The sequence below is a fragment of the Electrona antarctica genome (assembly GCF_951216825.1).
Source record: "Electrona antarctica genome assembly, chromosome: 9".
NCBI classification, from domain to species: Eukaryota; Metazoa; Chordata; class Actinopteri; order Myctophiformes; family Myctophidae; genus Electrona; species Electrona antarctica.
In genome coordinates, this window is record NC_136790.1 from 40,511,312 (window position 1) to 40,524,719 (window position 13,408).

At 41.5% G+C, this 13,408-nt stretch overlaps 2 protein-coding genes across 5 annotated transcripts in view; one reads left to right on the top strand and one right to left on the bottom strand.

Moving 5' to 3' along the window:
- cadpsb (Ca2+-dependent activator protein for secretion b) overlaps positions 1 to 13,408 on the top strand; it is a gene marked incomplete at its 5' end in the record, with an annotated part of 108,424 nt that overhangs the window by 74,781 nt on the left and 20,235 nt on the right. Inside the window, 7 exons of one of the 4 annotated variants that reach the window (XM_079509183.1) lie at positions 2,197 to 2,333; positions 2,637 to 2,824; positions 3,842 to 3,943; positions 4,233 to 4,296; positions 4,402 to 4,525; positions 7,589 to 7,657; positions 11,788 to 11,894. In XM_079509183.1, the coding sequence (XP_079365309.1) occupies positions 2,197 to 2,333; positions 2,637 to 2,824; positions 3,842 to 3,943; positions 4,233 to 4,296; positions 4,402 to 4,525; positions 7,589 to 7,657; positions 11,788 to 11,894 (791 nt within the window). Of the gene's footprint in view, positions 1 to 2,196; positions 2,334 to 2,636; positions 2,825 to 3,841; positions 3,944 to 4,232; positions 4,297 to 4,401; positions 4,559 to 7,588; positions 7,658 to 11,787; positions 11,895 to 13,408 lie in introns of all 4 variants that reach the window. The other 3 variants (XM_079509182.1, XM_079509184.1, XM_079509185.1) reach the window with 3 other exon arrangements.
- The window catches only part of cplane2 (ciliogenesis and planar polarity effector 2), a 395,788-nt gene continuing 388,909 nt past the window's right edge, over positions 6,530 to 13,408 (bottom strand). The window contains exon 6 of the mRNA XM_079509187.1: positions 6,530 to 6,540. The gene's annotated coding sequence lies outside the window, so the exon portion shown is untranslated. The remainder of the gene's footprint in view (positions 6,541 to 13,408) is intronic.

A 13,408-nucleotide genomic window follows, 5' to 3' on the forward strand; every position in this document is an offset into this window, starting at 1 on the left:
CCGTTGCACGGCACTGGCGCACAATCAAGTCTAAACCACGCTCCCCCGTTGCTGGCTGTGTTCAAAGCTCTCTTGACACACACCGTGTGCATCTGACTTCGTTCGTACCTTCGCCCTTACATCCATCTTCGTGTCTCTGGTCGACCGATTTCCTCCCAATACTTTTTTCACAGGTTTTTTTATTTCCCTACTTGATGGCTATCTCACCCACCAGATCTCCACTCACCCCTCCACTCTCTTTCATCCAGCTGTGTGCTCACGACCGCTCACCGCCAGGCTTCTATTGATGTTTTTAGATCTCATGTCACATCTGTCCTTCTCTTACATAATTACACCCCAATGACCCCATATAGCAGGGGTTCTCAACGTTTTTGGCCGGGGACCCCCGGAAATGCTTTGGCAATGTCTCGGGACCCCCGCCCCGCCCCCTCCCGACCCCCAATATAAATTGACTGCTACAATAACCTTAAACCATTTTGGTCGGGAACCCCTTTTGGTGTTTTAAGCATTGTTATAATTTAGCTATTGAAAAATAGCAGATCTACAAGCTCATAGCGCGCCACCGAGTGGCGCGCTACGAGCTTGTAGGTCTGCTATTTTTGAAAAATAGTGAAAATAAAATTTAAAAAAAAATCTTTTTTTTTTTGAAAATAATTTGGGGACCCCCTAAAATAATTTGGCGACCCCCCGAGGGGTCGCGACCCACGGGTTGAGAACCCCTGCCATATAGTATCTATCTTGACCCCCACCCCCCCTACACACACAACCAATAGCAATCCCCAGTATGCACTGTACTGTATGCAGAGTGTTCTTCTACGCCTGTCCCTTTCTAAAAAGTGCGGTACTTACACTAGTAGCCTGAGTGCTTCAGAGGGAGCACACTTTCCCTTTTCCTGTCAGTAAGCTGAAGGCTGGTGATGGTGTTGCTGGTGTTGACAGTTGTGCTCTTTCTGGTACTCTCACCCTGCCCCGCCATGTTTAGCCCACAACATACCAGCCCCCTGCACCCCACACCACCACCCCCGCCCTCCCACACCACCCCTAACATCACTGTCACTCATCTCAATGTCACTCGGGCATGACACCTGTCACTCACACCGAGGACATGGCTGCATTTCTATTTCTGTTTCTATCTATTTTGAGTCGCCCCTTATACAAAATCATTCCGTCTCTGACAGTATCCATTATTTAATGTAGGGTAGCATCAGGAATTCTTAAAATTGTTAGAAATCCTGTCTTTATTCTTCTTTTTGTCCATCTACTACACCATGGGAGAGTAGACTATTCTGCCATTGTTTTCCTTACCGACGCTGTATTTATATATGTTTCCTTCTTGGTTGATCAAGTTTCACATTATCACATTATTTTCTCATCATGAGTTCCACAAAAAAAAGCTATATAAATAATTGTGTGTGTGTGTGTGTGTGTGTGTGTGTGTGTGTGTGTGTGTGTGTGTGTGTGTGTGTGTGTGTGTGTGTGTGTGTGTGTGTGTGTGTGTGTGTGTGTGTGTGTGTGTGTGTGTGTGTGTGTGTGTATATAGTATATGTACACATGCAGTACATATCTTTATACTGGACATTTTGTAATGAAATACAAATCTTATTGAATTGAATTGAATTGAAAAAAAGTGCAAACTTTGGATTGATAAGAAGAGCCCTTTTACAATTACTTCTCTGGTCACGTGTAGAGCAACTCTTTTCTCCTATTTGTCTTCCTTTTTTTCTTTTTTTTTCAGCACACGTCCCAACATTTGTCAGGAACTGAGTGACATTCACCAATCGCGAATGGCAGAATCTATTGAAAACATAAGCATCTAATTTAACCTAACAGCACTCTTTCAATTGTGGTTTTGGGTCCATACAGACGTTTATCCCCTGTAAAGCAGGCAGGGGTGTGACATAGCTAGCAAAAGAGATGCATGCACATACTGTATAATGCACCCGCCTCACTGAGCTTAGCCACACAATCTTATTTTTCCAACACATCAGCTCAATTTACTCTGTCTAACACAATGCAAGTTGACAATGTAAGCTGTACGTGTTTATAATTTGCCCTAGAAGTAGCCAGAGATTCCCTATAGTGTTTTTGTGCTGTGATGAAGTCTAGACTAGAGACAGGCTGCTGGCCTGTTCATCAGTGATGACCGAGTCTCCTCTGAATCGTGTCCTTTCCCCCTGTGTGCCATTGGCCGGATAGATGCAGACAGAGCTCAGAAACATGGAATGGATGAGTTTATCTCCGCTAACCCCTGTAGCTTTGACCACGCGTCGCTGTTTGAGATGGTGCAGCGGCTCACTTTGGACCACAGGCTCAATGACACCTTCTGCTGCTTGGTAAGTGCCCTTTAAGCTCATCATATCTACCCTTTGCACAACTGTACGTCTCATTTTGGTCTTTTCAAATACAAAGAGGGCAGTTCTAGAACCTGCTTAATCAATTCCCCTCACCATATGCTGAAAACAGATCCAAGCTCACAATGTATTGCATGTGTGAGCTTGTTGATCGGATATGTTTGCCAACCGACACCATCATACGACAAATACGATAAATTTGGCATAAAACAGTAGTTGTGGGCAAAGATAAAAGACTATAATGTCTCTTGTTCTTTTATTTTTCTGCTCTTTTGTGCAATGCAGGGATGGTTCAGCCCAGGTCAGGTGTTTGTCTTGGATGAGTACTGTGCCAGGAACGGAGTCCGGGGATGTCACAGACATTTGTGTTACCTGCGTGACCTTCTGGAAAGGGCAGACAACGGGGCAATGATTGATCCCACCCTTCTCCACTACAGCTTTGCTTTCTGTGCATCCCATGTACATGGGAACAGGTGTGGACTAATCCCATCTTGAGAGATATTGTGTTTTTCATAAAAGAATGTTCTTTTTTTGTCTTTTTTCTTTTAATCCCCCCCCCCCCCCCCTCAGTATTAAGGCCACTGGACTCCAACTGTCCACTAAAACTAACATAAATTAAATTATATTAGGTAACTGAATATTAACAGGACAACATGAAGAAAGCAAACACGACCAAAAGCATCAAGACATCGTGTGTCTTTGTGTTATTTTTTAATTTGTGTTATTTTGCCATATTTTCAGTTATTTTCTGTACATTTTCTGTTAATTATGATGTTCTTTTGTGTTATGTTGTTAATCAATTATTTGTGTCCTTGTTTCTATCATTTTTCTTTCCTCTCTCTTCTCCTCTGTTATTTGTTGCCATAGTCTCATAATATCCATATTATTCATCCTCGCATGCGTCCCTTAAAGTCAGAGAGGGCAGCAATTACTGGGGTCCCCTGGTCGGGAGCGAGGGCCCATGGTCCCTAAAGAGCTCCCAAAGTCCACATCCTGGCACTGCCTCTAAACGGGCAAGCAAATTCAAGTTTAGAAAGAGAAGGAAAACCAAAATTCCACTCTCCCAGGAGCCTAAAAGGTGAGATGTTGTCAATTATTTACATGTGTGATGCAATGGGAACCAGTTAACATGAAGAAAACATTGAAGATAATGTCTCACACAAGTTTACAGACAGTTCTTGGAGAGCTGAAAGCCATCAGCCAACATAGCAGGACAATCTGGAATGTTGATTTAACTTTGTTTGTTTTACTGTATTGTGTTCCTTATCGTTGTCCAGTTGGACCCAGATGAGAGGTAGAACAACCAGAATAAATGCAAACGTTCAGAATAATTGGTTGAGTTTACGTGTGTGTGTGTGTGTGTGTGTGTGTGTGTGTGTGTGTGTGTGTGTGTGTGCGTGCGTGCGTGCGTGCGTGCGTGCGTGCGTGCGTGCGTGCATGTGCGTGCGTGCGTGTGTGCGTGCGTGCGTGCACGTTTGTGTACTTCTCAGGCCAGATGGATTGAGCACAGTGAAAGTGGATGAGAAAGACCGCTTTGAAGAAATCAAAGAGCGGTTGCGAGTGATATTGGAAAACCAGATTGTACATTTCAGGTGACTGCCACTGCCTGAGCTGTACCCGGTGTACATTTACTATAGTACTGTACTTAAGTAAATGTTTTGAATATCTGAACCTTACCTGAGTAGTATTTGTGTTTTTGTAATTTGTACTTTTGATTATTTCATTGTTTTTTAAAGTAATAGTAGTAGTAATATTTAACCAACAGTATACTTTGACTAAATTGCTTGGGTTGAGTACTTTGTCCATTATTGATTGTCAAATCTTAAGATGTTTATAATTGCTGTTCACTGTTATTTATTCATTTTGTTTTTATTTTTTTAGATACTGTTTCCCCTTCGGTCGGCCAGAGGGTGCATTGAAGGCCACTTTATCCTTGTTGGAGAGGGTTTGTAATTTTTTTTATAAATAAAGCCTAAAAAAGCCTTTTGTAATGCTCAACTGTAGTATAATGGAAAGACGTGATATGATTCCCATTTGATGTGCTCTTCAGGTCTTGATGAAGGACATTGTGACTCCAGTCCCACAAGAAGAAGTGAAAGGAGTCATCCGCAAAAGTTTGGAGCAGGCTGCGCAGCTCAACTACGAGCGTATCACAGAATATGCTCTAATCGAAGGTAACATTAGCCATATATCACAAAGACACAGTGGTGGAAAGCAACTGGCATTTACTTAAGTACTGTACTTAAGTACAAATTTTGAAGTATTTGTACTTTACTTGAGTGTGTCAGATTTTCTGTACTTCTACTCCACTACATCTATAATCAATTGCATTTTTATAGCGCTTTTCCATGTGCTCAAAGCGCTTTACAATGGTTCATTCATTCATACATTGGGACAACCTCTTAAGCCCTATAATGTATATAGGGCTTAAGAGGTTGATACAGATACAGGTTGATACAGAGATTTACAAGCTCACAATGTGACGCACGACGCATTGTGAGCTTTATTATTATTTTGTATATACTTTTATTCAAGTACATTTAGAATTCCGGACTTTTACTTGTAACAGAGTAATTCTACATTGAAGTATTGATACTTTTACTTAAAAATGTGAGTACTTTTTCCACCACTGATCACAAAGACATGATTTCTTGTTTTCCCCCTGGTGGCCAATGACATTTCTTCATAATGATTTTATCATTGGATTTCAGTTTAACATCATATTTGATTGAATATAATCCAGCGATTATATACAGCATGGACTGTATGGAATAAAAAATAGTGAGAGACATTCTCATGAATTCTGTGTTAAAAGCAAATCAATTAAGTACCGTGCATAACTCCTGAAATAATTTGTCTCATCATAAGTTATGTTTTGGTGCAAAAAATTAAGTTTCTTAAAAGGTTAAAGCTATATATTTTCCAATAGCAATCACTTCTATAACGTGTTTGTACAGTAACAGGTAACAGTAACATTTTGTACAGTAACAGGGGTCTCTCTCTCTCTCTCTCTCTCTATCTCTCTCTCTCTCTCTCTCTCTCTCTCTCTCTCTGTGTGTATCCAGCTCTTTGGTAACTAGAAAATACATTTTCCATTGGGGGTTCCAATTTTATTCAATCAGGAAAGAGAACTCCACAAATATTATAATGTCCCTGTTTTTTTTCATCACTTCCAGTTTTACGTCTCTACCCTGTATCCTGTATGATCTCTCTCTGTCCTGATTGGATAAAATTGGTATCCTGATGTGAAGATTTATTTTCTGTTTACTAATGAGCTGGAGAGGTGGGAAGACACTGTTACTGTACAAATATTCTGTATCCAATATCCATGTCCTTAAGTATCATCATAGTCAGTATCATGTCAGTATCAATATGTTAATATCATGGTCAGTTTTGAACACTTTGGAAGAGGTTTGGGTTGTGTAATGTGTACGTAGCTTGTTATGATATAACTAATCCAATTGACAAGATATATTTCTCTGTTGTGCTGTTGCAATACCTTCTCATTGACTTCCATTGTATGGTGAAAAAGCTCTCAAAGTCACTCTTTTAGCACATAAAGGAATGCAAACAAAACTATAAATAACTAAAACTAAATAACACAAAGCACTATACGGAGAATGTTTTAAAGAACAATGTAAACGTCATTACAGTATGGTCAAATAGTTTTGGTATACAAAGTATCTCCTCCGTCCGTATTCCATATGAATTGTGACAAGCTGTCAGTCACTGTGTTGTGTCTCAGTCCAATAACTCTCTCCTTTGTTTCAGGCCTGCTTTAGCTCTGTGGTGTTCTATAGGTCAAGTTGGCTTTTGTGTAGAGGTGTGTGAGTAAAAATGCATTCAAATCCAACGCCCTGAAATCTGTTGTGCTGGTCTCTCATAGTGCCTCGAATACATAGTCAAACTGTGCAGCGTCCTAACCTCTGGTATGGACCGTTAAGCCTAATTCATACTTTGTCGCATGGCCGCTTCGCTCGATGTTTGTCGAGCGTCGAGCGACAAAGTATACATTTGCCCAGAGTCGCTAAACGTCCTCTCTGACTACTAGCAAAATGATGCAACCCTCCCCCACCCACCCCACACCCCACCCTCAGCACTTCTCTTTTCTGATTCCACCAGCTGACACTGTCCTCTTTACACGCTCCTCCTTGAAGTACCTGCTCTCCTGTCCTCTCTGCCTTATCCTCTTGCTGAAGACTACTCTCCTCCTCTCCTGACTCCTGGCACCTCTGTCCACTCTGCTCTCTCTTCTCTTCTACAGTTGCTTGCCACAACTATCACTCTGACCACTTTTAATGTGATAATTAGTGGCTACAATGGAATGCTGGGAACCATGGTCCCCTGCATGTGCTATTAATTAACACATAACGACAAGGTATTTCTTTATTGGCATGGACTGCTCAGTGCTCATTGACAATAATGTTAACTAAACAATGACTTGTACTGGTCCTGGTAGCGTCGCAGTCCCTCCCCCTACCATGGACCAGGAAATGAATCCCAATGCATTTTTCCCATAGACATTTCGAAAAGTATTTATTTAAAGACGGTTACGCCGCGGACAAAGCCAACTCGAGTCGTGACAACTCATGACAACACAAACAATATTTTGGACCAAACAAATAATTACAAAGAAGAAAAACAACAAAAAAAGTGTTGTAACCTGCCGTTTTTTTCTTCTTTCTAATTATTTTTTCGGCCCCAAAAATTGTGTTTGTTGTCATGATTTGTCACGACTCGAGTTGGCTTTGTCCGCGGCGTAAACGTCTTTAAATAAATACTTTCTGAAATGTCTATGAGGAAAATGAACGGAGAATCATTTCCTGGTCCATGGTAGGGGGCGGGACTGCGACGCTCTATACAGTACATCTTTTCTTTCAGTCACGTAACCATGAATTGCATTGAATTGCACTGTGCATATATTTTCCACAGTATATCAACTATATTGTTAGAGTTTATGCCTTAAAAGAAATCCCTCAGGGTGCCAAAGATACTAAGGTGTACTGTACAACCCTTACTATCTTGTATACCATGTGAATTAACCCTGCGCCCCTCCTTGTGATACTCCTGGTGAAGGATAAACCATAGTAACCAGCATGTGGCTTTGTCTGTTGGGGCCTCCTGGCCCACCCAGTGTAGTATTCACCTGGACAGCCCCTTTTCCCATCAGCTTCTGACCTCCAGCTTTCCCTAACCTCTGATCCCAGCTTCTTGCATGCCACAATCCTCTTTTATAGGGAAAAAGAGAGAAATGTTTGAGCACCCTGTCTACTGCTTGGCGTCACAAGTGATGGATTTAACCATCCGTGAGTACCTCCATCATCCCCCTGCGTGGCCTTGTTCATCTCTCATTCCAGCAGCAGTTCGTCTCATTCCACCCTTCTGCTTTTTGCTTTCCTCCGAGACGTTGCACCTGCCATGCTTTTTTTTATCTGTGCCTAATGTCTGTGAGAGCGAATGGGGAGAGAATGCATCAGTCGAGAGGCCTTAGCAACGCACACTGAACTCTAGCCAGTCTGGAACAGTTAAGCCTAATTTCATGCTTTGTCGTACGACATTTGTTGTCCTCTGGAAAATAAGTTATTCGCACAACGAAGCATAAATAAGCCCTTTCAGTTCCCTCTGCGATGGACATGAATGAGAGGTCTGGTCTTTAAGCTTCTTTCTTTTGGTTGGAAACGCATCCCTTTGACTTGAATGCATTTTTACTTTGCTTCTGTCTGTGTTATGTTCTCCGGTCATCTGGTGTGATCATGTATCAGAAGTGTGCAGTGTGATACAGGTAGGCTTTTTTTGCACTGTGGCACCAGACAAAAGCTAAACTGTGACTTGTTGGCAGAGTCACTCTAGGACTGGGGTCCATAGCGGGGGGCAGGGGTGGGGGGGTATTTAAATTTAAAAACAACAAACATGAAACAGTTCCTGTGTTGTAACTTCAGTTCTGTTCAACTCCAGTCACCACCAGTGTGTCCTGTCTTTGACCCTTACAACTGTTCTGTGTTGTTTCTAACTGTTCCTGTACCTTTGTCTGTCTGTTGACAAACATCCTGTTGTCACCTTTTACTTTCCAAACTCTCCACAGGGGGACGTGGTTCAGTGTCTCTGTTTTTGTAATGTTTGTCCGTTGCCTAGAAACCACACTCCCTGGAGCTGAAAGGTTGCTGGCAGAAGGACTCAAAGGGTCACATGGCGATGAATAACAACATTAAGCTTTAACCCGTAACGTGAAAATAACCATAGATTACACACTAAATATCTCCTCTTCATCTCTCCTCTTCTCTTTTTGTCGCTGAAGTTGAGAAAGGTCAAAAGGATCAGAAGGATCCAGGTGAACCCATGTTTAACTTGTGGCTTAGGCACAGCGCGTGCACACACACACACACACGCACGCACGCACGCACGCACGCACGCACGCACGCACGCACGCACGCACACACACACACACACACACACACACACACACACACACACACACACACACACACTTGTTTGCGAATGGCCACGCATGTTTTGAAGTAAGAAGTTTGTTAATTTACACTAACATTTTGTGGAGATTGTATTACTTTATCCAGTAGTAATTCAAGGCAGGCTAGTTTACTCCAGAAATGTAAAACATCTCATGTCCAGTCTTAAATTCATAGACATTTTCAGTAATCTCCTTGCTAGTTTGCAAGAAAGAATGTAAAGCAATACAGTCTCGTACAAAACCCATACATTATAGCTTTGCTATGTGTTGAGGTGAAACAAAACAGACGAAGATATGGATCAGTATTACTATCATCATTAGCACAATGCAAAGGTCCCACATTTTGGCACAGGAATGTATGGGAGTAGTTTAAGTTATTAATACCATATGTCATCAACACATGACCGCCTACATTACATTTAATAATACACTTGTCCTATCAGATCCCTCACATTTTGTAATTTAACTAAATAATAATCAACACAACCTCTTGTTTCAGTTTCTATAATAGATTCTTCAAATGGTGATCCTACTGTATGTTCTGCCTTACATTATAACATGGCAGAGATAACACTTGTTTCCATTACTACATACAAAGTAACATTCTGATGAGTGTTCTGTATTTGTGAGAGTGTACAAATGGAAATGGACACCTACGTATGGGCACTCCCTTGTGGGTCCATTTAGTTCAATTTGGACACCCTCAAAGTTAAATGAACACTCAGAACTTTAATCTGTAGGTAATGGCATATAGATTTATATCATCCAACTACATTGACTCTTTTAAATGTACCCAGGTTCTGTCCTGCCTGGTCTCCCTGCAGAGACAAGCATAAACTTTAGAGAGAGTGTTGTCTGAAGTTAAATATGAGATGTAGGTCAGGGTTTCTCAAACTAAGTAATATCAACAACCTCACAGTAGATAGTTATTTACTATTTAGGCCATTGGTTCTCAAAGGTTTTGAGAGTGTACAACTGGAACCAAATGGGCCCGTAAAGGTTGATTTGGTTCCATTTGTAAACTCTCTGACTTACAGACCTGTAAGGCAGGGGTTCTCAACCCGTGGGTCGCGACCCCTCGGGGGGTCGCCAAATTATTTTAGGGGGTCCCCAAATTATTTTCATGATTTTTCAAAAATAGCAGACCTACAAGCTCGTAGCGCGCCACTCGGTGGCGCGCTATGAGCTTGTAGATCTGCTATTTTTCAATAGCTAAATTATAACAATGCTTAAAACACCAAAAGGGGTTCCCGCCCAAAATGGTTTAAGGTTATTGTAGCAGTCAATTTCGGGAGGCGGGAGGGGGCGGGGCGGGGGTCCCGAGACATTGCCAAAGCATTTCCGGGGGTCCCCGGCCAAAAACGTTGAGAACCCCTGCTGTAAGGGTCCATTTCGAACCCCCCTCAAGGAACCCTGAGGGTCCATATGGACCCACTTTGAGAACCACTGGGCTAGGGAATAGTGAAATCTTTGCTACGACTGGCCATCTGAGGAAATTAGCAAAACATATAAACAATAGAATTGCAATACTCAGCCATTGCAGCTATTCACCTACAGTATAAGGTTGTTTGAATTCATGTATCTTATATATGTGCTTTTGATTTGTGTCAGTCATTCAGTTACTGTACATGTTCAGATATCATTCCACATATGGTGTAATGTTTAGGTAACCTCATTTCATCACATTCAAATGTCTATCAATTCATTTTGTCAGCACATATGGATTTAATAAAATTGCCTATATTAAGATAATTTCACCAATATTTCTGCCAACTTTAAGTAGGGCAGAAACAGCTGGTACATTTTGCATGGCTAACACCACTGTCTTTACACTGTGAGAATAGTCTCCAGAACCGTCACATACTATTACAATTAAAAGCTTTATTTTTCAGACTACTGGTTTGTTAGCTGCAATGATAACCCATCAAGGCAAAATAACAAACCAAGCATTTACTTAATTTGCGCCTTTTCTTTTAAAATTAATTCAAAAGATGATCCTCCTATTTTAATGTCTGTTTTACCACAATAGTGATTTTTACCTGTGCCCTGCCACTACCAATAGGGTCACCACAATAAAGCTCTGTACATTCTCAAACAGTGCACAACTTGTAAAGCGTATTATCTAGTGGTCGGATAACAGCAGACTATTCTTACAGTGTATGTTTGCTGAAATAGCATATTGGTTTGGGGCCATGCCATGAATCAGACCCTCATTTGTTTGGTTTATTCTCTGCACTCACTAGCTGCATGATCCTTGATGTCTCACAGAGTCACAGTGCCACTGTTCTTGTGCCTGGTATTCTGCCAGCACAAGTGTCAAGGTCCCACTACAGACAATATTCACTGTTGCGTCACTGTTTGCTTGCAACCCAAAATGCCCACACTAAAAGCATTTTGCTTGTGGCAATCACGTAAACCCTACTGTAGCATCCCTATTCTGGGCATATCATAATAGGCGAACATTCGGAGAAAATAGTCTAAAATGATCTTGTAAAATTGTTGTAAATCTTCTATTTTGGGTGAAGACATTGTTGTAGAGGGAAAACATTAGGATAGATGCCTGGGGGACCCGGACAAGAAGAATAATGGTATAACTTCTTAACTTGTGTTTGAGGGTAGGGTAAGAACATGTCCTATTCTGTTCTTTGGCTATTCAAAAATAGCCGTTCTACAACCTCACAATGCATCGCATGATGTTACCATCATTGATGTGTTATGAACTTGATCTGATATTTTTGTAAGATTTTGTATTATTTCAATTTGGAACATTTTCGTCTGTAATGACATGCCCAAAATATTGACACCTATAGGGTGAGAGTGGTTAACACTCAATTCTATCTATAATAAATCATATACAGATCAAATAGTTTCATGAATAGCGTACGAGAAATACAAATTACAATCTCCCCAGCATGCCTTTCTGTGCTTGACTAACCACACATTCCCCCCACCTTCATCCCTTTGCTTTAGAGAATGCAGGCCGATTAGTCACGCCTGCCAAAAAGCTGGAGGAAACAATTCGCCTGGCGGAGTTAGTCATAGAAGTCCTCCAGCAGAACCAGGAACACCATGCGGAGGTGAGTGGGAACCTTTTCCACCTCTCCTCCTCAAAACAGTCTCTCTCTCTCTCTCTCTCCTTATCTCCACCTGCCCAGCAGCGTGGAGAGTATGGTCTCATTTATACTTTGTCACACGACAGTGTTCCTCGCTGAAAATAACTGACTTTTCAACTGAAATCGTTCCGGTTCTCAGTTATTTCCGGCGAGCTGCCGCTGCCATGCAATGAACTATAAATTAGGCTTTAGCTTTATTTTCAGATGTCTATAAATAAAGCTGCTTTCATGCATGGGTAACTGAAGAGGGCCCCCTTTTAGACATAGATTACATTTTAAGAAGGCTTAATTGGAGTTGCGCAGTCCATAGCAGCGTGATATCAGAGCACAATCTTTGAGGAGACGAGAGACTGTAAATATGAGAGAAGTGATACAGTGTGTGCTGTTCCCTCCTCTGATTCATAATTCATGGCTCAGTGGTGCAATGTTACATAAACCACTCGGTGCCTTGGGAAAATGGTAATATTCGATTGAAGTAAGCGCGCAGTAGGTACAACGGTAATATCAAACTAGGTTATTCATAACTACTGCATGCTCTTTACATTAGCCCTTGTTTTGTAAAATATAGAATACTTTAATAGCTTGTGATATCAAGATTATTACATTCCTCCACAATGATCCTTTGTGCACCAGAGGAAAAACAATCCAAAAGCCACAAAATCACTTTAAACTTACATTGATACTACAGTGCGAAACATCAATTGATAGGGAAGCATGACGAGCATGTATAGATGTATAAGCGTGATCCAATGCAGAGTCGTAGAGATAAAGCAGATTTATTGTATCTCTCTGAATATGCTTGACAGGCGGCAGTCACAAGTTCTGGAGATCAATCGGTACAGTATCATTATTTCTCTTTCTCTTCAGTCCCCATCACAATTCCCCCTGTATCGCATGTGCGTCAATAAGGCAAGAGGCACCTCCCAGGCAGGAACAAAGCAGTAGATAGGGGTGGTGGGGCCGTTTGGGCATAGATGTGAGAGAAATGAGTGAGATGAAAATGTAAACCATTGGAGCTTGCATAAACACATTGTGATCATATAGCATGTTCATGGGACCATGAAAAAAAAGTTAAAAACAAAAATAAATCTCTCAGAGCATGCTGAACCGATAGTCTATCCCCGAAGTATGCTTCATGTGATCCTCGAAGTTGAATTCACCATAAGCATCTCTTTTACTCCTCCATCCAATGTTTGAGTTCACAGTCCACGCTCGTTACAGCATTATTTCCCAGCTTCTCTTCCATCACTACGCTTCCTCTCGCCTCAGTTTACAAAAGCCCTATGAAAGAAATGCCTCAAAGATACATTTCTGTTGTGTACGTCTCCCTGTGTCCCTCTCTGTTCATATTGGTGACTGTCCAAGCAGGGAAAAGAGGTATGTAGTGAAAGCTGAATGAGAGTCTCCCCAACGCCATAATGGTTTGTGCATGTTCGATAGAGGGTGCCATATGCCCCCCTCAAGCATCAGCTAACTAC